Raw genomic sequence first — 24,936 nt, forward strand, 5'->3', positions numbered from 1 at the left:
TATTACAGTACAGTACAGGATCTCCAGGTGACGACCTTCTCTGGCTATTCTGCTGAAGTCTGAAGTTTCCCTGTGCTGTTCTGGCTGACCTGAGCCATCTAAAAATGCTCTCTCTCTCCACCCCCCCCACCCCCTTCGCTCTCTCTTTATATCTCTCTTCCAACATCTACAGTACGCCCTTGCCATGTTTGTGGGGAGTAAAGCACTCTCTCTCTCTCTCTCTCTCTCTCCCCTTACCATCTTTGGGGGAGAAAAGCAGACTTATCTCTCTCTCCACCTATGCAGTACAACATCCTCAGTCACCAGGGTTGGAGTAAGTCCAACTTTAGTTCTTTCTTTACTATGTACAACATCCTTGCCATGGTTGGGGTACGGCAGCACCCTCTCTCCCTCACTTTCCCTCCCCATCATCACCAGCAACATTCCCCCAACTATGGTCAGGATCACAAGGCAGCCCTCTCTCTCTCTCTCCTCGCATTGTTATTCACACTTCTCTCACCTTTGCAGTCTCACACATAAGGGTCTAATAATACACACAGGCTGTTGGATAGATGAGCTGACGTCAGTGGTGTGTATGTGAGAAAAAGAGTGTGAGAGAGAGAGAGAGAGAGAGAGAGAGAGAGAGAGAGAGAGAGAGAGAGAGAGCTGCGGATGAATACCTTCACCTCTCCTCCATCTGCGTGTGTTTTTATATTTGCAGAAAAACATGACCACAGGAAGGGAGAGCCAGTCTAATAAAAACTGCATGTCCCAGAAGGCAGCTGTGTTGTTGACAGAGCTGCTTCCTTAATACTGTATGTCCTTGGCTGGTGTGCGATATTGGATGCCTTCATTTGCGGGTAAAAACAAAATGTAAATAGCAGCTGCAGACATCCGTGTGTGTTTTCAAATATAAGTGATTTTATTGGGTGTATGTTTCCCGTTTTTGTGCGTCATATGAAATTTGTACACATTTTTTTTTACAATTGATTCCACTGCACCTGCAAAAAGCATGACCAAATTGTGATGTGGTGGGATAGTCATAAACTGTGATATGGCGCCATCTGCTGGCAGGTCACATTACTTGTAATAATGTGTGTCAAAAACGGATTACGTCATTGCAGAGTACCTATACTATAACTATAATAACACGCTTATGAAACTGTTATCCTCACTGTATGGGTAAGGCTAACCTATTAGCAAAGACAATGTGTTATTTAATAAATTAGTTAATCATCACTTCATCTGCATTTGGGGAGATAAAAAGATTGTCCACGAAAATGTGAGCCAGAGATGGATACGAAAATGTTAATCTTGACCAGTTCACAGACACACACGCACACACACTTTTACCCAACACACCTTTGTCATGAGACAAACTCAATTTTGTCTTCATTAATATTATGTCTTCATATAATCTCAGGAGAAATATGATTCTGATAAATTCAAAACTTTATTTTGAGTCTCCAGAACAATAAACATGAATCTCTATCAAGCAATCGGGCACTTTTAAAACATTCAGTTTTTCTAAAATAAAATTTAAAATTAAATTAAAAGAGATGTTTTGTCTTCAACAATAGCAGCACATCTTGGAAAAAAGGGTGACATTGAAGGTAGAGTATGTCATTTTTTTGCAGGTCACTTCCTGAATGTATGCTTCCCATTCACATATCTTCTCTTTTTCATAAGTATATGCCATCCATTTCCAAGTATTCATTGACTGGGGAAAATGTCCATACAAAAAAGGGATCTTCTCTGTGTCCAAGATTTTGAATTGCCAGTACCAAACATCTTAATCTGCAAAAACCTGCAGTGCTTTGGTCAGACCAGTAAATATAAGTTTATTACTTAGTAAATATTCATGAAAAGATCAAATTTGGAATGGGCAGCCTCAGTAGCAATGAGCAGCACAGTTGCAATGCCTCATGCCGCGATTCTACATACTCTACCTTTAAAGAATAATAAATTGTTAGTCCGTTATCCTATACACAAAGGACATTAAAAGATCAAGTAATAAAAAAAGAGAAGAATTATGTGCAAAAAGTGTGTGTAAGACGTACACGACTCACTAACACTGCAGCAACCTGCTTTGGTCAAGAATCAAGGAGGCTAGCTACTGCAGATATGCACACGGAACCACTGGACCATTGGATGTACATTAATTAATTTACATTTAAAAAAACAAAACAAAAAAAAATTATAGCTGATTTTTTAAAACGTACACATTGTGTTATTTCAAGCAAAAATAAAGTCTAACAACATTAGACATAAAGCACCTAAGCAACTTCACATTTGTACTCGCTGCAGCATCTGTAAAACCAACACCTGTGTGTGTGTGTGTGTGTGTGTGTGTGTGTGTGTGTGTGTGTCTGTGTGTGTGAGCGTGTGTGTCCGTGTGTGTCTGTGTGTGTGAGCGTGTGTGTGTGTGTGTGTGTGTGAATATGTCAGAGTGTGTGTGTGTGTGTCCGTGTCCATGTCCTATTCTTCAGCCCTTGGAACCAGGTTTGAGTCAGCTGAGGGCCTGTTTCTGACAGATCCAAAGGCACAAGAGTATGTATATGTCAGTGTGTGTGTGTTTGTGTGTCCTATTCTTCATCCCTTGGAGCCGGGTTTGAGCCAGCTGAGGGCCTTGGTGTTGCGGAGGTTGCCTGTGATGTCCAGCAGGAAGGCGGTGATATGACTGTCCTTCTCCGAGCGCCGGCCGTCGAAGATCAACACCAGCGTGAAGTGGGGCTCCGGACGAGACAGGAAGTAGGTGCTCTGGACCTGGAATAGAGGGAGAGATGGAGGGATGGAGGGATGGATGTAAGAATGGATAGATGGATGGATGGATGGGTGAATGGATGGATGTAAGAATGGATAGATGGATGGATGGATGGATGGATGGATGGATGGATGTAAGGATGTATGGATGGATGTAAGGATGTATGGATGGATGTAAGGATGGATAGATGATAGATATATGGATGCAAGAATAAATGGATGATGAATCATGATAGGTGGATGTAAGGATGGAGGGAGGGATGGATGGATGAAATAATGCATGGATGATGGATGAATGGATGGATGGATGGATGGATGCAAGAATGGATGGCGGAATTAAGTAAGGACTGAATTTATTCATGCAGGTGCCTCAGATATTTCATATGAAAAAGTGCTTTCCAAAACGATTACCAAAATTGTCAAAAAATATTCAAGTATGTTTTCAGTGCGCTTCTACATTAATATCAGTGTTTAACATACATACATACATTCATACATCAGTAGCATACATACATAAATACAGAATACACAAGACATTACACATACACTACCGGTCAAAAGTTTGGGGTCACCACATTTTCCTCCCACAACGCTTCTTTCTGACAGTTAAGCTTATTCCTTTTCAATTTCAGTTCTGGTATAAAATCAGTGTATAGAGTAATTGTTCCTTGAAAATAATGCATGCAACAAATAAGCAATTTGATATTGGAAAAAGTAACTGTTGAATGGATTTACTTGTATAGACAAACCAAAATGTATCACTAACTTTTGACTAATCAAAGTGTACCTTTACTAAGGTAGTGTCTAGTCTGGTGTACTAATCAAAGTGTAGACTCCTTTGGCATTAATAATAGCCAGTTGCGGTTCTACAGATTCATTCCTTGGATGAGATGAGGTCCAGAATTGCCCATGAGTTCTATGAGCCCCATGCATGCAAAAGTTGATGTCTGCTCCTGCCAATTCATGCAATGCCGGATGATATACACATCATTTGAAAGAGGAGAATCTACACTTTCCAACGATGTATGGCACTGGCTTGCACACTAAAACATCGCTGAGACAATGGATTGTGCATTCATAAGTAGGTTCATTCTGATGGCTAGAAAATCATGCAGCTACTTTGACTTGAATTTGTGGACGAGGTGGCAACTCAACTAATGTCATACACCTACCATTGGAAAGGGCAGACACTAAGCTTTCCAATAGTCCCATGCATTCTCTGATAAACCAAAGAAATGTCTGTAGAAAAATGGACAAAAACACGCATTTCTATGTAATAAATGGGTGAAAAAGCTTGGTTAGATTTCACTCTTCTGTCCAGTTTAACCAATTTTATGGGTAATCAAACCTTTCTTCACCTGTGGCTGTTCAGTACTTTCCATTATTCCATTTCAAGTTATTCAAAAGATGTTTGCGACTTGAATTGCAAACAAATAACTTGAAAAATGAAGGTGACCCCAAACTTTTGAACGGTAGTGTATATAGCTCAGTCTTCTATACATTCACACACACACACACGCACACGCACACACGGTATGAGTACCTTGTCGTCGTAGAAGTGCACAACCTTATCCAGCGCGTTGAGTTCCGCCGCTCGGTCGCTCATGATCATGATGACGTTGGGCCAGTGCGTGACGGGACGCTCGCCAGCCGGCAGGGACACCACGGCGGGAAACTGCTCCACACCTAGAAGACAGGCGGCGAAGCGGAGTAGAGCAGAGTAGAGTAGAGTAGTGTACTTCTATAAATCCGAAAGAAATTAAGGTGTCTGACAGCCTGTATAAATTCACAAGTACAAGACATACACAAAGAGCTAATACATAACACACACTTGAGTACAGCAATCAGCCAGAGACCAAAGACCTGAGTTATTGGAGAGTCATTCTCCAATTAGTTAATTCATCACTGGGCGGTAGTGCAACATAGTTATACCCCAACTCTAGACCTACAATACCTTTGTCTGAATGTCTGATGCAGTGCAGCAGTTTGAAATATATTCATTCATTCATTCATTCATTCATTCATCATTGAGTACTACAAATGGTTGTGTATCATTATACTCCAACTGTACAACTATAAGACGTATGTCCATGATGTCTGGGGCAATAATGCAAAAAATAAACATTCATTCATTCATTCATTCATTCATCCACCCACCCATCTGTCCACCTTTGGCCGACTTGCAGTATGCATGCAGGTGATGAATGAATGAATGAATTATTTCTCTTCACACTGTCACTTAGACTTTCAGTCTCATGTCATGAAAAGGTACAGTATACAGCTCCAGGCCTTTTTATTAGAATACCATGAAAAAGTTGATTTATTTCCATAATTCCATCAATAATGTTAAACTGTCATGGATTGTAGATTCATGGCCCAGTTTTTTAACTATTCCAATCATTATTTTTTTTCTTTTTATATACGTTGGCCTTCCGGCTCAAAAAACCCATGAATTGGGGAATTCGCATTATTAGAATATTGTTATAAAATCACATTTTTCTTCATCAAAATTCGGGTCACATTAAATCAGTTGAAATTTGGTACTTTCTACATAACATGCAATGGTCAATACTTGGTTAGGACATTCTCTGTCTTCATAATGGCCATGATGCATTTAACATTGAAGTCAATGGCAAAAACAGTGCATAGGAGTTATGGAAGCCCAGATATCCTTGATGCTTTGCTGTCAGCTGTTCTTGTTCGTTGACCTGGTGCCCCACACTTCACCCCGCATTTGTACATTAGGTAAAACAGGTGGTTACGTGGCGCTATTCCGACATGTCGCTATTCCGACATTGATGTCTATTGTCGGCATACCGGCGCGAGTTATGCAATTTCTTTGGTTTGTGCTACGTTGCTCAGCTTTTACTAAGTTTAGGGAGAGTGCATACAGTTACCCTAACCCTAACCCTAACCCTGACCCTAACCCTAACCCTACGGTATGTCGGCTGTCTGAATAGCGGTATGTCGGAATAGCGGTATGTCGGAATAGCGATTGCCCCCCAAAACAGGTACCGTAACAATGATAACCGTTGCCCTAGAAGGCCTCAGTGAATAGAAACACCATTCATTCATTCATTCATCCACAGGCTTTTAGCTAGGGAGGCGTCTGGGTGTCTTTTCAACGCCCTTTTTTGAAAATAACAAAAAATTGGACGCCCTACTTTTTTAGTAGGACTCCCTAAAGACGTCCTATTTTTTCCACTTTGTCTGCGTTAACCATGCTGATGTTCAAAATTCGCCGAGTCCGAGCTTTCCCACGATGGACGATTTTTATTTACACCGCCATTTTGGAAGTTTTAGAAGATAAAATATAAAATACACCTAACCGGCTCCATCCTCCAGGTCTGTCCTACGCTGCGCTGCGCAGCGCATTCTGCTCGTCCCCCCCTTCCCCCTCCCCTCGCGCTTCTGCGAGTCTGTCCCTCGAGTAACGTCGCAATGATTCTTCATTAAAAGTTTTGAAGCTATGTTGGGCAGAAAAACAATGTGGAAACGTCATACTAATGTTAGCTACAGAATGTTATGGTGTGGTCATTTTAAGCAACAAAATGTGCTCCTCAAATTGCAGGAAATTGCGTTTGAGAGCATTAGAAGTGTAAAAATGATGCGGGGGAGAATACCCCAAGATCGCCCTAAAACACTTTAATAAACAATGGAATCATCCGATGCGAGGCACGAGTTTAGAGTTTGTTACAACAGACGTGACCGCTGTAAACAGGCAATGCTTTGATCATGTCTTGTTAACTTTGTTGGCCACGAAGCATAGTGACCAAAACTTAGCAGCAACTTTGAAAAATGGTCAAGTCATCATCAGAAGAAAACGGCCGTCTTGTAAAACATGTGCTTGTGTGAAAAGGTAGGTAGGGACTTTGCGACGCTATTTAATGCCTACATATTACGTGAACAAAAATGTCTCTAATGTAGCTGCACTAGCCAGACTTATTCGAGAAAACCTGATGCAGCCCGAGTCCAAAATAGCCTTAGTCTCACTGCAGGGCCAGCCCCGGGCTGGCCCGGACAAAAGGGGGCTGACGGTGATCTCATCAAAAGGGGGCTAGGTGCTAAAGATGGCCGCCGGGCCAGGTTGTGGGGCTAAGGGCCGCTTTCCCTGGCCCGTCGAATTCGATGGGCCAGCTAGCACCGCCGAGGCTCGGAGGCGGGGTCAACCTCTGTGTAATAATGTGGCTGCATGGGGGACTTATCGCTAAATTCTGGGCAAATTATGGTTAAGCATTAGTTTGGGGTGTTTGGCTTTCTTATGGCATAATTTCATAAGATGCAACCTTGGCACTTCTGTTTGTGTTTTTAAAGTTATTTAGCCAACATAACTTTTTTTTTTTGTTATCAGGGCATCATGGTCATGTCGCTTTTTTCTGCTTTTAGCCGCCAACTCTTGTGCCATTATCGTGATTTGGCATGCTTTCCACTAAGCCTTTGACTTCGATATTCGATATTCGAATATAAGTCGAATGTTAAGAAAATTCGAGACATTCGAACGAATATTAATTGGCCATTAATATTCGAATCTGACATGGGTATTGCTTTTTTGGGTATTTCATTGTTATTGATTAAAATTATTTCCTTGTAAACATCGCAATTCACAGTCTCACTTTATTTTTTTCCATGGCTGGTTAATCACTACAGCCGTGTTGAGGAGAGTCGCGTGCGTGGCTCATCTCTCTGTGTTCCGTAGCAGGACACTTGCGGCAGGCAGTCTCCCCCAGAGTCCGCATTAACAAGCAGATGAGTGCTGCAGAGTTCCATTCAAGTGAATGGCTACAGTTAATAAACAAAGCATCATCACATTACTTTCTGGAGTTGTTGACGAGTTTCTGGAATTATTTGATTCAACCCACAAGTACCTGTGATTACGCCAAGAGTAAGATAATAACTTCTTGTTTTTTGGATTTTGACCAAATTAGCTTCGTTGGTCTGGGTGTCAGATCAGGCAGACTCCAGGTGATGATTTTGTTAGCATGCTTTTAGCGCACTGCTAGTTTGTGTAATGTTCGTTTTTAGACGAGACAGTCATCTTACCTGGACCTACAAGCACACTACCTAAATGTCCGTCATTAGTGATAGAAAATAAATACATATTTGTTGATATTGGTGCTGTGTGCTCAATTCTCATGATTCGCATATCATGATCCAATTCAAATTTTAACTTGGGCTACAAGTTTGACATGGCTGCTAGCTTTGCCATGTTTTAATCTGCATTCACACCTCTAAGTACCGTCTTCTTATAAGTGCTGAACGATTGCTAAACAATAATGGCTGGTTGAATGCATGTTGTTAATGGGCATGTTGTTATTCTTTGTCGTTGTTCTGTTGTTGTCCTTCTGTGATTTGGGGTGAAAGTGGGCTGTGCCCGACTGACGTTTCACAAACAAGGCGTGTACCTGAATGTGCCTGGGGTCGGCTATGAGTCCGATCAGGCAAAAAATGGCCCGGGGCCGGCAGCTCCGAGCCGGCCACTCTCCTGAGCCCCGGGCGGCCCCGGGCCGCTGAAGCGCGGCTAATGAGACCAAGGCTATTGAATGCATCAGAACCTTCTTGTTGGGTGCGTCACGTGTATATAATAGAATATATGCGCATATAAATTTCAGCTACCGTATTACCTGAAATATTTCGGAGGGCTGATATAACAAACAAAAAAACAAGTAGGTAATTGAATCGTCTTTTCTCCAGTTACCATTCAACCATGAGTGATTGGCTCTGTCCACCCACCAGTTTGAACTAAATAACTAAGAAATAAGATTTTTTTGGTTAAAAAAGTTCAAAGGAAAAAATAAAACGGAATTTGGGAAAAATTCAAACGGATTTCATAGGGCCCTACTTGTGCCTGCGGGTCGAGGCGCCGCGGGGCACCCGCGACTGCGCGCCGCAAAGCTGCGCGTCGCCACGCACAATGACAGGTAAAAAAAAGTTAGACACCCTAAAAAAAATCCTGCCTAAAAGCCTGTTCATTCATCCATCCACTCCCCCACTTCTGGGCAGGTCCCGGTACGGGTGTGGGTGGTCGTACCTGTGCCCCTGGAAGGCCTCAGTGAAAAGGCACACTATTCATTCTTTCTTTCTTTCTCTCATCCCCACCTTTAGGCGGCTCCCGGTAGGAGTGCGGGTGGTGGTAGCCGTGCCCCTGGAAGCTCTCCTGGCCCCTGTTGTCGAACACCAGCGAGACGCTCGCCGCATCGTGCCTCCGCATGAACGCCGACGCCCTCCCGTAGTAGTCCGGACTCGTACGCGCCGTCAGCGCCTTCAGTTGGAATCATTACATTCCATTACATCATTGCTGGTACATTACATTACAGTACATTGCATTTGGCAGACACTATATAACCGAAGCGACTTTCAAACGAGGACATAATCATAGCCAAATCATAAAGCACATGAATAGGGCTGTCACAATATTCAATAAGTCAGTATATAGTACAATATGTTTTTACAGGCATGATAACTTTTTTTGGCCACGATAAGTTATAGTTGCGTGCTTCTTTGTATCCTCGTCACTCTCTCTTTCTCTACTCAAGAGAGTGAGACTGAATACCGATAGGTGCATTTCACTCAGCGCAATGACGCTTAAACGTTGGTGCGCTTTTGATTTACATGGATATATCCATCGATCTCTCTATGTGCAGGATTTATAATATTAATGCCCGATTCCCAGAAATGCAGTTCTGGGGTTCTACCTTGTCACTGAAATGGCACACTAAATCATATTGAAATACGAGTCGGTCGGGTCCCAAAGTGTCTGATTTCACGTGAAATGACCCTTTGGTGTACCTTTAACCTGCATTACGATTGCGATTACCATCCCCCGTTCGGCTCACCTTCATCTCGGAGGCGGCCGTCTGGCGGCTGAGCGCCTCGTGGAAGTAGAAGCTGAACTTGGCGAGGAGCGCCCCCTGCAGGCGCTGGAGCCAGAGGTACAGGTGCGGGGGCTGGGCGGACTTGGCCGACTGCACGCCGCTGAAGAGGTGCTTGCGGGTCTCGCGCTGGCGCTCGAAGAGCTGCGCCCAGACGTGCAGCTTGGTGTGGGCCGCGTGCAGGCAGAGCAGCGCGGGCAGGAAGCGCCACTCGCTCACCTCCACCTGGCAACGCAGCAGCTGGCACAGGACGTCCACCTCCAGCTGGAAGCAGCCCTCCACGCGGCTCAGGATGGGGTGGTGGAACCTGGACACACACACGCACACACACTTTAAATATACAAACACACCCAGCACGTACACTTCCAGCTGGAAGCAGCCCTAAACCCGGCTCAGGATGAGGTGGTGGAACCTGGACACACACACGCACACGCACACGCACACACACACACACACACACACACACACACACACACACACACACACGCACACACACTTTAAATATACAAACACACCCAGCACGTACACTTCCAGCTGGAAGCAGCCCTAAACCCGGCTCAGGATGAGGTGGTGGAACCTGGACACACACACTTTAGATGAAGAGTTCAGATGCAAAACCCCCTGAGAGCCTTTTCAGAAAATAATCTTAATTCATTTTTATTTAATACAAAGCTATCAAAATTATATATATTTTTTATTTTATTTATGTAATAACTATTTATATGTATTATCAAGTACATACAGTTAGGGCCAGAAATATTTGGACAGCAACACAATTATCATCCTTTTCCACCCTATACCCCACCACAATGGATTTGAAATAAAACAAACAAGCTGTGCATTAACTGTAGACTCTCAGCGTTAATGTGAGGGTGTTAAAATCCATATCGCATAAACAGGAATGAAATAGCAATGTTTTTTGTGTGTGTTGCCCACTTTTCAAGGGATCAAAAGTAATTGGACAGTAGGCTTTTCAGCTATTTTCTAGTCAGATGTGTGTTATTCCCATACTACACCATCACCAGATGTCAATACAAGGTCTTAGAGTTCATTTGAAGTGTTCCATTTGCATTTCCATATATTTTTACGGAATATCCATGAGAACCAAAGTCCATCTGTCACCATCAGTGATGCAAGCCATCATAAGGTGGGAAAAAATCAAAACAAACCCATTTGAGAGATGGGGAAACATTGAATATGATTAATTCAAGAGTTCAGAATGTTGGAAAAAAGAAATACCAGAGCAACACCAAATTACCCGGCAGACATGGAAGACAAATGCTGTGGATGACAGACAATATTCTGTATCTGGTGAACAAAAACCCATCTTCCAACAGTTGGCCAGATGTAGAACAGTGCCCAGGTGAACGGTGGAGACATGTCCAAGGCAACAATCAAGAAAAAGATCAAGAACATTGAGGAACACTTCACCATAGGAAATACAGAGGGTTCACTAAAAGATGTAAATTATTGATTGCATCAGAAATAGCAATACCAGATTTGGCTTTGCCAAACAATGTCTTAAAAAGACTGTATAGATCTTGAGCTACATCCTATGGACAGAGGAGACAAAATCATCTTGTACAAGGGTAATGGGAAGAAATGAGTATAGAGAAGGGAAGGAACTGCTCATGATTCAAAGCATACCACCCAATCAGTGAATCATGGTGGTGGTAGTGTCATGGTGTGGGCATGCATATCTGTCAATACGATTATCCCCTTGAATTTATTGATGATGAGGACTACCGACAAAAGTCGCAGGATGAATTCTGAAGATTTTCAGGCTATATTATCACGTCATATTAAACCTAATGGTTCTGAACTCATTGGACAATGCTTCACATTGCAGATGGACCATGACCCAAAGCTTCATCTGAAATCCACTAGCCATTTCTATCCCCAAAAAGTGGAATATTATTCAATGGCCCAGTCAATCACCTCACCTGAGTACGGTTGAGCAAAGCATTTCACTTGCTGGAGGCAAAACTGAAGGGAAATACCCTAAGAATAAGCAGGAACTGAAGACTGTTGCAATAGAGAGCTCACCATAGCATCACCAGGGATAAAACCCAGTGTCTATTGATGTCTATGGATTGAAAATTACAGGCTGTAACTGACTGGAAAGTATTTGCAACCAAATAATTAAAAATTGAAAGTTTGATGTATAAATACTAGACTGTCCAATTACTTTTGGTCCCTTAAAAATGGGGTGGCACTGATAGAAAATGTCATAATTCCTTCACAGTTCACTCGATTTGGACGCAAACACCACCATATTAAAGCTGAAAGTCTGCTGTTAATGTACATCTCGTTTGTTTCATTTCAAATCCATTGGGATGGTGTACAGCACCAAAAACATGAAAATTGTGCAGATGTCCAAATATTTATGGCCCTAACTGTAAATGTAAACCAAACCAACAACAGGGTTCTCTAAAATATAGAAGTGCAGGTATTCAGAAATGGAGTTAGGGGGTTTTGCATCTGAACTCTTCAGATGCATACACAAATACACACGTGCAGGACATCCACCACCAGCTGACAGATGCCCTCCAATTGACACATGCACACACACACACACGCACACGCACACGCACACACTTTCGATGCATACACAAATACACAGGCGCAGGACATCCACCACCTGCTGAAAGAAGCCCACCAATTGACACATGCACACACACACGCACGCACGCACACACACACACTCACACGGCCTAGGCCGCACACACACACACACTCACTTTGAGCTATACTTGTGCAGTATAGCCTCGAGCACGGTGAGCAGCTCCTCCGAGTTGACGCTCTTCTGGTTGGCCTGCGCGTACATCTTCTCATAGAAGTCTGCAATCTCCGTCCGCGCCTACACAGTCAAATATAAAATAATACAATAGTTCTAAAAAGATTTTAAAAAGGTATTAGTTCTGGCCCTAACCATCCCCAGTCTCACTCTCCCAACGTGCATCCTGTCATGTTTTCACTGTCTGCCCCCCCCCCCCCCCAAAAAAGGTATTATTTCTGCACTTTTACTACATTGTTGAAATAATAACATTACTATTAGTGGGTTTTGTTTTTTTGCTGATTCTTTGCCGGGGACAGGGACCATCATGAAAGGGGTGGGGCATCGAAGGGAGTGTGGCCCGGGGCGCATCTCATGCCAGTTCCGATTGCATTAGCTGTCATGAAGCTCGAGGCGAATTTATAATGAACAAACTAACAGGTAATCTCAAACAGATAGTCGTCATGGAATTCATGAAATTACGTTTGGCAGAGCTTTCACATCCCACCAGGTTATAGTAGTCTTGCAGACCGTACCAAATGCCACACGGCTTCTTTCGCGCTGATGTCAGACTGACGCCTGTCACTCAGTTAACTAGCACAATGCTAAATCAGTGGACGCAACAGGCCTATTTATCACCGGGTCCTTGCAGCTGCATAAAAAATAATTCGCCGAGATTCGAGATCACGGACTAAAGGTTAAGTAAACAATTTAGAAAATACTACCAGGTGAGAAAAAATACTACCAGGTGAGATGTGGCTTACTACCTTTTACTGGTCATTATTTTGGACGTTTTCATTTACTACCTTTTACTACTTCTTAAAAACCCGCGGGCACCCTGGGTAGGCCAAAGTCTTAGTTAACTTTACTACCCCAGAAGGGCAACTCAAGTGGTCAAGGTGCATATAGTACAGGCAACTTCAGACGAGGTAGACAAGACTTCGGAACAAAATAAACAAAATAAATAAATAAAGACACATAAATACGCCTCCCTCCCCCATGCCTCTCGGACTCCTCCCACACAGCTAGGCTGCTGCGCACACACACACACACACACACACACACACACACACACACACACACACACACACACACACACACACACACACACACACACACACACACACACACACACACACACACACACACAGCACCAGTGTCAAGTCCCTCGCTGGGATCTGGGAACTGAGACTTGCCTGCGTGAAGTGGCACAGTTGCTCGGCCAGGTGGCACAGCAGCTCCTCCAGGAAGTGGGTGGAGCCGGAGGCGGAGCCTAGCGAGGACAAGGAAGATAGATAGATAGATAGATAGATAGATAGATAGATAGATAGATAGATAGATAGATAGATAGATAGATAGATAGATAGATAGATAGATAGATAGATAGACAGGCAGACTTGTATTGTCCCCAAAGGGAAATTGATTCTCACCACCATCACAGTCTAGATAGATAGATAGATCCATCTTGGTGGTCTGCAGACATTACTTTGGATACCGTGGCTCTTGATGCATCACAAAGACTAGCTGTCTCGGTCAAAGATGCAACGGTTTCACACACATTAAGAATTTCTCCTCTTAGAACTCTGATACGTCACCCATAATGTTGTGTGCACTGCAAAATTTTGAGAGTGCTCTTACCATGCTAAATAACTTTCACACTTCAATTTACTGGTGCAATGTGCAAATTAATGAAGATTGCCCAACAGGCTGGTTCACTTGATCCATGGAACTTCCCACACTAAAATGACAGGTGTCTCAGTAACTTTGTCCAACCCCTGTACATACCCACTCAGACACTGACAGACAGCACAAAACACAGCACAAAACACAACTCACTCACCCGAGAGGGAGGAAGTGGAGGAGGAAGAGGAGATGGAGGAGGTAGAGGAAGGGGTGTGGCGGCCCATGGCCACGACCTTCTTCAGCTCATTGAAGACGGAGGTGTAGATGGTGCGGATGGAGTCCTTGCGACTGAAGAATGACTGGCCCCCTGAGAAGAAGAGATCATCACACACACACACACACACACACACACACACACACACACACACACACACACACACACACACACACGCAGACTATTTATGGCTGTGGGCTATGATGACCTTCTGTATGAGGCTCCGGGAGGCTAGTCAACACATCCGTTCATGTATGGGAGTCAGGTATGGGAGTGACAGCACAATGCCGCTGAGCTAAAGGACCGGTCCGATAGCTTAGCACTACTGATATTGTATGAGGCTTCGGGAGGGAGGTTTACTAACGTTCCACGCCACACTCTGCTAGTTGGCCTCCGTTACACTGATGGAGTCTATTCTGACTGAACAGCGACTGGCCTCCAGGTTGACGGACAGATGCACACACACGAATACACCAGGGCTTGACACTAACTTTTTCACTTGCCTGCCATGTGGCTAGTTGTTTTCCTGAGTCACTAGCCATCCAGCTATTCTACTAGCCACAAATTACATTAAAAAAATGTTTTATCATGATGCTGTTCATCTAACCTCAGAAGATGAGTGCATAGTTTTCTACATGGAAATAAATCCAACAAATAGAAACTGAGTAACTGAGCTTTTTCTTGAACTTCAATAGAAACAATTGATACATAAAGCGTAAAATTGCAGAATATGTGCTATTCTGATATGTCAATCATACCATTGAAGAAGCTACCTGCCAAATTGGCTAGTGGCACTGTAATTGTTACTAGCCACAGGCAAGTTTTACCAGCATTTGGCCGGTTGGCAGGTGCCACACAATAACATAACACACTCAAATGCATGTGTAAACAAACACACACACACACACACACACACACACACACACACACACACACACACACACACACACACACACACACACACACACACACACACACACACACACACACACACACACGGCCTGTCTACATTTTGAGAGATTAGGTTATTGACAAAAATTGATTCCAGTCCATATCACAAATGGTGAACTATTAAGACTGCTATGTTTATTATTGTTGCACCATGATGCTTGGCCTACTGAATGATCATAACCTAACCCCCACATATCCGGAGTGTGTCTATATAACATATAGACAGACTTCGACAACACACATTCTCTATGTACAGAAAGATAAAAACTATGATCACACATGCTCTATTGCAGTCCTGAAGTACATCTCTATTTGTAGATCAAAAGCAAATGGTAAACTGAAAAGCAATTCCCTTAGGTATTATATCCTGGAGCACCACTTCACATAATGACAAGACTTACAAAAGTAGTAGACACTAGCTTAATTCATACCCAGTTTCTGTCCCAGAAAGGTCATGTTGTGGTAGGCTTTCTCGGCGGCTGCGAGGTGTGCGAGAGCGGCCAGCAGAGAGGCCCATATCGGCCCGGCACTCTTGCTCGTATCCTTCTCCTTCTCCACGTAGTCCTTCGCCCGGTCGAACGTGAACATCCCGAGCTGGGTGAAGAAGCTCTCCAGGATAGCCTGCTCCCTCGGCACCGGTCGCTGGTCGTCGTTTTTCGTCGCCTCCGTCATGTTTTAAAATAACATACACAGATGAGTAGTCGTAGGCTAGTAGAGAACAGTGTTTAGCAACAATTCAGCACCAGCTAGCTGGCCGGTTTGACAGTTAGCTAGCAAGCATAGCGCCATTTGAATTGGTTCACATTCTGTTTGCGCTGTCTACCTACAACTCGTGGTCAGACTCGATAAAGAGCAGGTCACTATGGTTTCAAAAGAAGACATGACCAAAGAGAATCGACTAATTTTCCCTGCATAACTTGTTTGCTGTGCGTCTGATCACTGGACTCCACACCCCATTTTATGTGTGACAACAATACGGCAAGCCAGGAGGGACATTTGAACGGCAATTTGATCTCTGGCAACAATCAGAGCGCTCTGGCAACAATGTAACAACACTGACACTCCATGGCTGGTTACAAAATTACACCAACAAACACAATGTAGCAGACTAGCAGGAAACTGGTAGTTTTAACCATGCACAGAGAGTTGTTGAGTCGTAGCCTAGTTTAAAAAAAACGGCTTCATGAAACAGTTTGTTGAAACTTACTTCTGTTGGAAGACTGTCCCTCTTGGTGAAAGTTGTCATGCTCAGGCCCGCGCTGTAAGTGCCCACAACCATTGCTCTGAATTTGTTTCGCTGACCAAAATGTTGGACTAAACATAAAAAAACAAGACTTAGAATTAATTCAGTCTAGGCAGTCTCCTCCCTTTTTTAAAAGTCAAATTACTGTCTAGCATTCAGCTATCTTTGTCAGACTGGGCAGTGGGCACTGCAGCATAGGCCTAGACTCACGTGCATTAGTGTTTCACGTCCTTTTATCAGCGGCAACGAAAAGGGAGTTAGAAGTTGTATTGTTCGAATTTAGAACAATACAATGCTTTTATCACCTTGACTGACAGTAGGCTATAGGCTACCACAGCAATATAAACACTGACTGTATTTAGGTTTATATCAGGTGTCTGCAGGCCTATGCCTCGTTGGATGCCCACACCTGTGAAAACATCATCGCGGTTGCCTAAATGTCGGCTTATAAAACGTAAGATAATAGGCCTATTCATTAAGTTCCCCCTTTATCACCATGCGGAACTTGCGATAGGCACATTTGGATTCCCGCCTTGAAATAACCCTTATAAAAACCTTAATGACACACGACAGCGATGATGCCACTGCCCTTTATGAGAGCATGTGCATGGATGCTCCCAGCCCTGTCTGGAAAACGCCCACTTCGAGGGGGCGAGTCCATGCACAGTCTATCCGCCAACCCAACGCATCAAAACGCGAATTTCCGCTTTCACCAGCTGGAGTCATCACTGCACAACACACGACCGAAATTCCTCCCTGTCAGTCGGTACTGTCGGTCGGATGGATGGGCGGTTGAGATGCCATTCAAGTCTAGCATAGACTACACCTCCAGTAAAAATGTCGAACTACGCTAGGGTTATCCATCATGCCACGAGCATTCTGTGTGGCAACAAAGGTTCCATGGATCTCGTGCAGCTGTATCGCAAGGTCTACCAACGGTTCGACATCAAGGAAGATGATTTCTGGTACATCGTCAAGAAGTGCCCCAGGTTCGCAGTGGTGAAGCCGAGGGAGACAGCGGGGGACTGGGGCACGGACTGCATTATCGTGGCCAAAACATCCCTTCGACTGTGCAAAAACTACTCAAAGCAAGAATGCGCCGACTGTCAAGAACTGCATCTGTGCAAATATTTTGTCTACGGGAACTGTCGATACGGGAAAGGCAGGTGGGTGGTGACCAAAGACAATACAGCCAAGGGCTTAGGTTTCGTTTCTGATGTGATTTCATTTCTCTGGAAACAGTCACGACTTGACAACGGTGCCAACTGGGTGGCCAACCCCATTGTTATTATTAGGCTTTTGCTGTCCATTGTTTCCACCTTTCTTTTTTTCTTTCAGATTCATTGCCAACGCCACCCCTCCTCTTGCCTGCTTATATTCGGAAAGACGGCGGGACAAGTTGGCATATCTCTCAGCCAGGCTATAATTAAATTCCTTCAATTACTCTAGTATGGTTGGCCTCACGGTGGTAGTGCCTACGTGGGACGGTAGTCTTTATTTTTAGGACATGCATCACAGGGGGGGTAGTGCCTATCGTGGCCCTGGAAAACAAGTTGCCACACACAGGTTGGCTGTATCCACAACAAAGTTGCTCCTGCCCTGGCTGAGCATATTTTGCATACTGGTGGTGACAGCCAAGAACCTCAGCTATGCCCAAAGTAGTGTCGTCACGTCACTTGGGTGAGAAAGTTCAACCACATCAATTAAGGGATTACCTCAGTCTGCTTTAATGGATTAGTGATTATTTCCTATTTGAATGAGATATGGTAGGGGAGGAGGGAGGCTGAGTTGAATTCAACCCCTTAGCACAGAGCTTCTGTTATAACCTTATTGTGAATGCCAAAGCCCAACTGGAAAATTCCAACTCCCATTGTCATCGTGACACAGCACTCCACAGTAGACAAGCGAACACTGCACACAACGAAACTGCATTTATTCCTCACCCGTGCGCCAGGGGGCAGCCCCCAATGGTGCCCGAAAGGGAGCAGTGCAGTGGGATAGTACCATGCTCAGGGTACCTCAGTCATGGGGGAGTATAGGGGAGAGCACTGGTGAATTACTCCCCCCAACAACATGGTGGGTCATGAGTCGAACCAGCAACCTTTGGGCTACAAGTCTGATGCCCTAACCGCTTACCCTAACCCATGACTATCACCAAAATGGCAATGACCAAGTCTTAATTGGTTACTTAAGACTCTCTGCAATGCATTGTCATAACAATGTTGTTGTGAGTAGTTGAGCGCTTTCAGCAAAGAGTGAATAGGCCTGTCGTCGGGCCCATCTGCAGTAAGAGGCTACATTGTCAAGAAATAAAAGAGAAGCCACCTAAGTTAACAGATGACAAAGGTAAACAGAGGTGATGAAAGGCCTACAAGGATATCCTTCTCTTCACTGCTTTCTTGCGTGTTGCGTAGCAACTGATGACAAACATGTTTACATGTCAATACTACTGTACACGCTCTCCATTTCCATTTCACAGTTTGGCAGACAGTCAGGCAGAGGATCATCGAGGGCTGGTTTGTGTCCTGTGTAAAGTTCTGTGAAAAGAGGAGAGGAAGATTTTTTTCTCTAATGCAATGGTCCAGTCCAGGGAAGTAGCATCTGTAGCACACAAATGATCATTGACTAACATGCTGATGTGTGATGTGTACCCGTACAAAGACAAAGTGCAGTAACTACATATTTTGCCAAAATTGAGTTTAGACTGAATATGGTCTTCATTGAACCTCCTTTATCTTTAAGCAAAGCCCTATGGTCCAACTACAGATATTGCCGTGTAAACTTTGCAGTAACTACAACATCAAACCTAATATAAAGGTCAATGTGTGTGTGTGTGTGTGTGTGTTTGTGTTTGTGTTTGTGTGTGTGTGTGTGTTTGTGTTTGTGTTTGTGTTTGTGTGTGTGTGCTTTTGTGTGTGCGTGTGCGTGTGTGTGTGTGTCGCAGGCAGCAGTGTAAGTACTGTCACGATGTGCAGTCGGAGCACAACTACCGTCTGCTGAGAGAGTGTACTCTTCACGAGCTGCATGAGGACGAGCTCTTCCTGCTGCTACTGCAGAACGACCCCTCACTGCTGCCAGAGGTACTGCACACACACACACACACACACACACACACACACACACACACACACACACACACACACACACACACACACACACACACACACACTACTTTACAACTACAATCATCAAGGATCACAAAACATATTCTCATACACATTGCACACATGCACACACACTACTAGTGTATGCACACTCAGGCGCGCACACATGCACTGCAAGAAAGGAACCTGCGTAGTCAAAAGTACCTCATTGCATGCACCAATGCAAAATGCAGAAACTTTCTTACGTTTAGATTCTACACTCAGCTCAAGAGATTTACATCTTTGAATATAGCCACATTACTGCTACTGTAGATTGTTGTGCATTCAGGGCATATCAAGTCAGCTTTTATTGTCACTTTCTTCATATGCACAGGTCATACAAGGAAAATGGAATGATGTTTCTCTCTCTACACCATGCCAAGACATAGACATACACAGGACTGATATTTTACAGACTGACAAAGTGCAGTACAGGACAGGTAACAGTGATGGACTGGTAACAATAATGATTAATAATAAATACAATGAACATTTAACATTGAACATTAAACATGTAGACAAGGAAGGATAGGAAATTAGAAAATAGGATGTGAACTTGCAATATCCATGGCAAGACACCGAAAGCAGAGCTACGTACAGTACAACTACTTGAAGACAGACCCAAACACAGCCGCATACACACCTGTTATATTCACTTTAATAACTTGATACCTAGCACACACTAGAATACACACACATGCAGATGCGCAAGTTCACATAAATGCACGCACGCACGCACGCATGCATGCACACACACACGCACACACACACACCCATACATGGACACATATACGCAAACATACTAGAAAAAAACATCTCCCACACACACACACACACACATACAGTGAGTCCAATATGTATTTGATCCCTTTCTGATTTTGCCGGTTTGCCCACTAATAAAGACATGATCAGTCTATAAATGTATGATAATATGTATTCAAACATGGAGAGACAGAATATCAAAAATAAATTCCAGAAAATAGCTTAAAATAATATATTTTAATTTATTTGTATTTAATTTAGGCAAATAAGTATTTGACCCCTCTAGCTAAAGAAGATAAAGTGCTTTGTGGCAAAGCCCTAGTTGTCTAGCACTGAGGTCAGATGCTTCTTTTAGTTGATGACAATGTTAGTGCATATAGTAGAAAATATTTTTGCCCATTTTTCTTTGCACATTATCTCTAAAACATTAATAGTTTGTGGCTGTAGCTTGGCAAATGGGAGGTTCAGTTTACTCCATAGAATTACTATAGGGTTAATATTTGGAGACTGTCTAGGCCACTTCACGACTTTAATATGCTTCTTATTGAGCCACTCCTTCATTGCTTTGACTGTATGTTGTGTATTATTGTCATGTTGGGAGATCCAAAAATTGCCCACCCTTCAGTGTAGTGGTGGAGGGAAGGACGTTTGCACTCAGGATTGCACATTACATGTCTCCCTCCATCCATTCGTTGACGATGTGAAGTTGTCCTGTGCCTTGGCCACACACACACCCTCAAACCATAATGATACCACTTTCATGCATGATGGTGAGGAGGGTGTTCTTGGGATCATAGACAGTAGTACTCTTTCTCAAAACACATTGAATTGTGATAATGCCAAACATCTTGATTTTGGTTTCATCTGACTACAGCACCTCCTTATCATATCCTAAATCAGTCTGATGTCCGTTGGCAAACCTCAAGTGGGACTGCACAGGTTCCTTCTGAAGTAAAGGTACCATGTGTGCACTACTGGATTCTAAACCTCTGTGGCATTAAGTGCTACCAGTAGTTTTCTCAGTGATTTTGGTCAGTAGCTTTGATATCATTGCCTAGTTCATACCGTATAGCTCTAGGGTGATTTATTTCTGTTCTCATGATTATCAAATCCCTACAAAAGGTCAAATCTTGTATAGAACCCCAGACAGGCTGATGGATAGTCATGTTGTATTCCTCACATTTTGGAAGAAATGCATCAACAGCTGGGTCATTAATACCCAGTCTCTTTCTTGTGGCTTTGCAGCCCATTTAATCTTTGTTCAGGTCTAAAATCGTGTCCCTGATATCATTTGACCACTCTTTGGTCTTACCCATGCTGGTGAGGTTGGAGTGTGACTGATTCACTCATACTATGGACTGATTCTGCTGATTCAATGTGTCTTTTATGCATGTTAGTATGTACAGGTGTCTTTAATTCAGATGACAAGTTGATTGGAAGTGCCCATCTGGTCTGTGGGCCAGGAACTGTAATCAGTTGGCAGGGGATCAAATACTTATTTTGCTCGATGAAATGGAAATAAATTAATATATATTCTCTTCAGTTAATTTCTGGATTTTCTTTTTGATATTCTGTCTCTCCATATTAGAATACATATTATCATAACATTTATTGATTGATCATGTCTTTGTTAGTAGGCAAACCAACAAAATCAGCAAGGGATCAAATACATATTGGACTCACTGTACACACACACACACACACACACACACACATGCTCTCTCTCTCTCTCTCTCTCTCTCTCTCTCTCTCTCTCTCTCTCTCTCTCTCTCTCTCTCTATCTCTCTCTCTCTCTCTGTCTCTCTCTCTCTCTCTCTCTCTCTCTCTATCTATCTATCTATCTATCTATCTATCTCTCTCTCTCTCTCTCTCTCTCTCTTTTTTTCTCTCTCTCACACACACACACGCACACACACACACACATACAGCACACACAACAAGGCTACTTCCGTCATTAATGTTTTTGTTTTGTTCCTGTTTTCCTCACGTAAATACAGTCTTAAACTCCACCGCTTCTTGCGTGACCTGCCTCTCGTCTCCCGGGCAACTCCTCCAATCAACCAATCAAGCGCTCCCATTTTCGAGCCAAGCCCCGCCATAGGCTTGTAGCTATCGAGTGGTGACAGCAGGGTGATTGCTGTACGCTGTACAAGAGCTTGTTAAGCCGTTTGATTTTGAAAGAAAGTCCAACTGGGAAACTCCAACTCCCATTGTCATTGTGACGCAGCACTCCACAGCACACAAGTGCACACTGCACACAACAAAATTGCATTTATGCCTCTCCCGTGCAAGGGGGCAGCCCCCAATGGCGCCCCAAGGGAGCAGTGCGGCAGGACGGTACCATGCTCAGGGTCCCTCAGTCATGGAGGAGAATGGGGGAGAGCACTGGTTAATTAATCCCCTCAACAACCTGGCGGGTCGGGAGTCGAACCGGCAACTTTTGGGCTACAAGCCTGACACCCTAACCGCTTACCCATGACTGCCCTAAGGTGTAGATCTAGCCATGACAGTTATGTAGCCCCTAGGCAGGTGAAGTAACAACTTATACAGTGAAGTAACAGGTGAAGTAACAAGTTATACAGTGAGTCGTCTAACAGAGGAAGTGCCAAAAACATCGTAGCCAATGAAAGTGTGGAAAGAATGAAAGAGGAACAAAGCGAAAAAAATAAAAAAGAACAGTATGGTGAAATGTGGAAAGCGGAAAGAGAAGAAAAGGGTGAGAGAGCAAAAGATTTGGAGTTCGCCATGATGACGATGATGATGAAGAAGATGATGATCTGGTGTGGAGATGTTGATGCTGTTTGGAGCAAGTTGTAAAGAAAAAACAAACAAACAAAACAAAAAACAAAGAAAGAAAGAAAATGAAAAAGAAAAAAGAAAAAATAATAATAGTCCAGTGGCTGGACAGTGTGTGTACATGGACCTCAGAGGTAAAGTTGAACATTGTGTTCCATGTGTGTGTATGTACGGTACGTGCTTGCATGGTTATAAGACTTAGGAGATGTATGGGACCACGATAAATTCAAATCACGTGTGTGTGCGTGTCTGTGTGTGTGTGTGCGTGCGTGTGTGCGTGCGTGCGTGCGTGTGTGTGTGTGTGTGGATGTGTTTGTATGCACAACTGTGCGCACATGTTTGTTTGTGATACTTTATTGAATAAGTAAGTAGACAACCCCAATTTACGGGGTCAACGCCTAAGTTTCATGGTTTGTCCGCGATAAAATGCTCTAATACTGGCCAGCTTAGTGTGTATGTGAGTGTGTGAGAGTATCTTATTTGCGTCCATGTGCAAGACAGTGTCTTGAAGTATGCTTAACGGGGCTGAATATTAAGCTGCTATGAAGAGTAGGATCATCCCAAGAAGCTCTTGAAAGACATTTAATTTACTAGGTGTGCTTTGCAAAGCCAATCTCTACTTATAAACAGGGTCCTGTACTTTGCTCTGTGACTCATGCTTATGAATATGAATCTGAATCTGACATGCAGCCAGGGCAGGATTAATACACAGGCTAGATAAGGCTTCTTCAGTCTAGGGCCCCCCACCTTCCAAGGGGCCCCTGATTGGCCAAAAGTGGGGGAAAAAATCATGTTGAGCACAGTTAATAGACGTGTTATCCTTAATTCCTACCTTGTAATTATGACACTGTCTACGTTAATCTGTCTGGAAATTTGCCTTCCGAGGGGCCCACAGCAACCTGAGTCCTAGGGGCCCCAGACCATCTTAATGCAGCCCTTTTTGTTCAGCCCTGTTATGTGTGCCTTGTGTGTCTGTGCATGTGTATGTACTGTATTTGCAAGCACTATATGGATCTTCAAATCTGACTAATCATTAAAATCAGATCTATTTGCATGACTTATGTCTTCAGGAACAGACAGGTGACACAGATGTAACACCTTACCTTACCTGTGTGTGTTTGTGTGTATATTTGGACGTGTGTGAATGTGTGTGCGTGCATGCGTGCGTGAATGCATGTTGTGTGTGTGTGTGTGTGTGTGTGTGTGTGTGTGTGTGTGTGTGTGTGTGTGTGTGTGTGTGTGTGTGTGTGTGTGTGTGTGTGTGTGTGTGTGTGTGTGTGTGTGTGTGTGTGTGTGTGTGCGCGCCCATGAATATGTGTTGGCACAGGTGTGCTCCTACTACAACAAGGGCTCGGGTCCGTTCGGCACCTGCACGTTCCGCGAGGGCTGCACCAAGCTGCATCTGTGTCTGCACCTGCTGAAGGGGGACTGCCTGTTCGGCTCGCGCTGCAAACGCCTGCACGCCGTCGACCAGTCTGGACGCAGGATGCTGCAAGAGAGAGGCCTGGGCGATGACATCATCCAGGACCTGCCAATCATCTGTCAGAACGTGTACAGGCTGAACATGCAGACAGGTGTGGGTTTGTGTGTGTGTATGTGCTCGTGTGCGTGTGCGCAATTATTGCTCAATAATTATTGTGAAGATGTTTTTTGGGGGGGATGGGGGTCAGCTTTATTTAGACAAGACAGTGAAGAGTGGGACAGCAAACGAGTGGGAGAGAAAAACAGGGAAATGTCCTCGGGTCGGGAATCAAACC

The 24,936-nt window shown here is 43.8% G+C and overlaps 2 protein-coding genes across 3 annotated transcripts in view; one reads left to right on the forward strand and one right to left on the reverse strand.

The window, feature by feature from the left end:
• Positions 1–1,413: 1,413 nt before the first annotated feature.
• kics2 (KICSTOR subunit 2) lies at positions 1,414–16,801 on the reverse strand. Its single transcript, XM_063211748.1, has 9 exons — positions 16,689–16,801; positions 15,667–16,549; positions 14,228–14,377; positions 13,584–13,660; positions 12,353–12,471; positions 9,576–9,918; positions 8,839–9,001; positions 4,286–4,428; positions 1,414–2,745 (listed from the first exon to the last, which is right to left on the reverse strand). The coding sequence occupies exons 2-9, from the start codon at positions 15,905–15,907 to the stop codon at positions 2,572–2,574; spliced, it is 1,410 nt and encodes a 469-aa protein (XP_063067818.1). The 5' UTR covers positions 15,908–16,549; positions 16,689–16,801; the 3' UTR covers positions 1,414–2,571.
• A 392-nt stretch (positions 16,802–17,193) lies between these two features.
• Positions 17,194–24,936, forward strand: part of parp12b (poly (ADP-ribose) polymerase family, member 12b) — an 18,656-nt gene continuing 10,913 nt past the window's right edge. Inside the window, exons 1-3 of one of the 2 annotated variants that reach the window (XM_063211749.1) lie at positions 17,194–17,644; positions 19,423–19,558; positions 24,507–24,753. In XM_063211749.1, coding sequence (XP_063067819.1) covers positions 17,316–17,644; positions 19,423–19,558; positions 24,507–24,753 — 712 coding nt within the window. In that variant the 5' untranslated portion in view covers positions 17,194–17,315. The remainder of the gene's footprint in view (positions 17,645–19,422; positions 19,559–24,506; positions 24,754–24,936) is intronic. The other variant, XM_063211750.1, reaches the window with a different exon arrangement.

This window comes from Engraulis encrasicolus, chromosome 12, assembly GCF_034702125.1.
Source record: "Engraulis encrasicolus isolate BLACKSEA-1 chromosome 12, IST_EnEncr_1.0, whole genome shotgun sequence".
NCBI classification, from domain to species: domain Eukaryota; kingdom Metazoa; phylum Chordata; class Actinopteri; order Clupeiformes; family Engraulidae; genus Engraulis; species Engraulis encrasicolus.

What these genes read in the sequence shown, in the direction of transcription:
- kics2 (XM_063211748.1), bottom strand. Translation starts at nt 15,907, where the DNA reads ATGACGGAGGCGACGAAAAACGACGACCAGCGACCGGTGCCGAGGGAG. An exon ending in CTTTCTGGGACAGAAACTGG is followed by an intron (nt 14,378 to 15,666) that starts GTATGAATTAAG and finishes TCTTCTTCTCAG; the next exon opens with GGGGCCAGTCATTCTTCAGT. An exon ending in TGCACTTCTACGACGACAAG is followed by an intron (nt 2,746 to 4,285) that starts GTACTCATACCG and finishes CCTCTATTCCAG; the next exon opens with GTCCAGAGCACCTACTTCCT.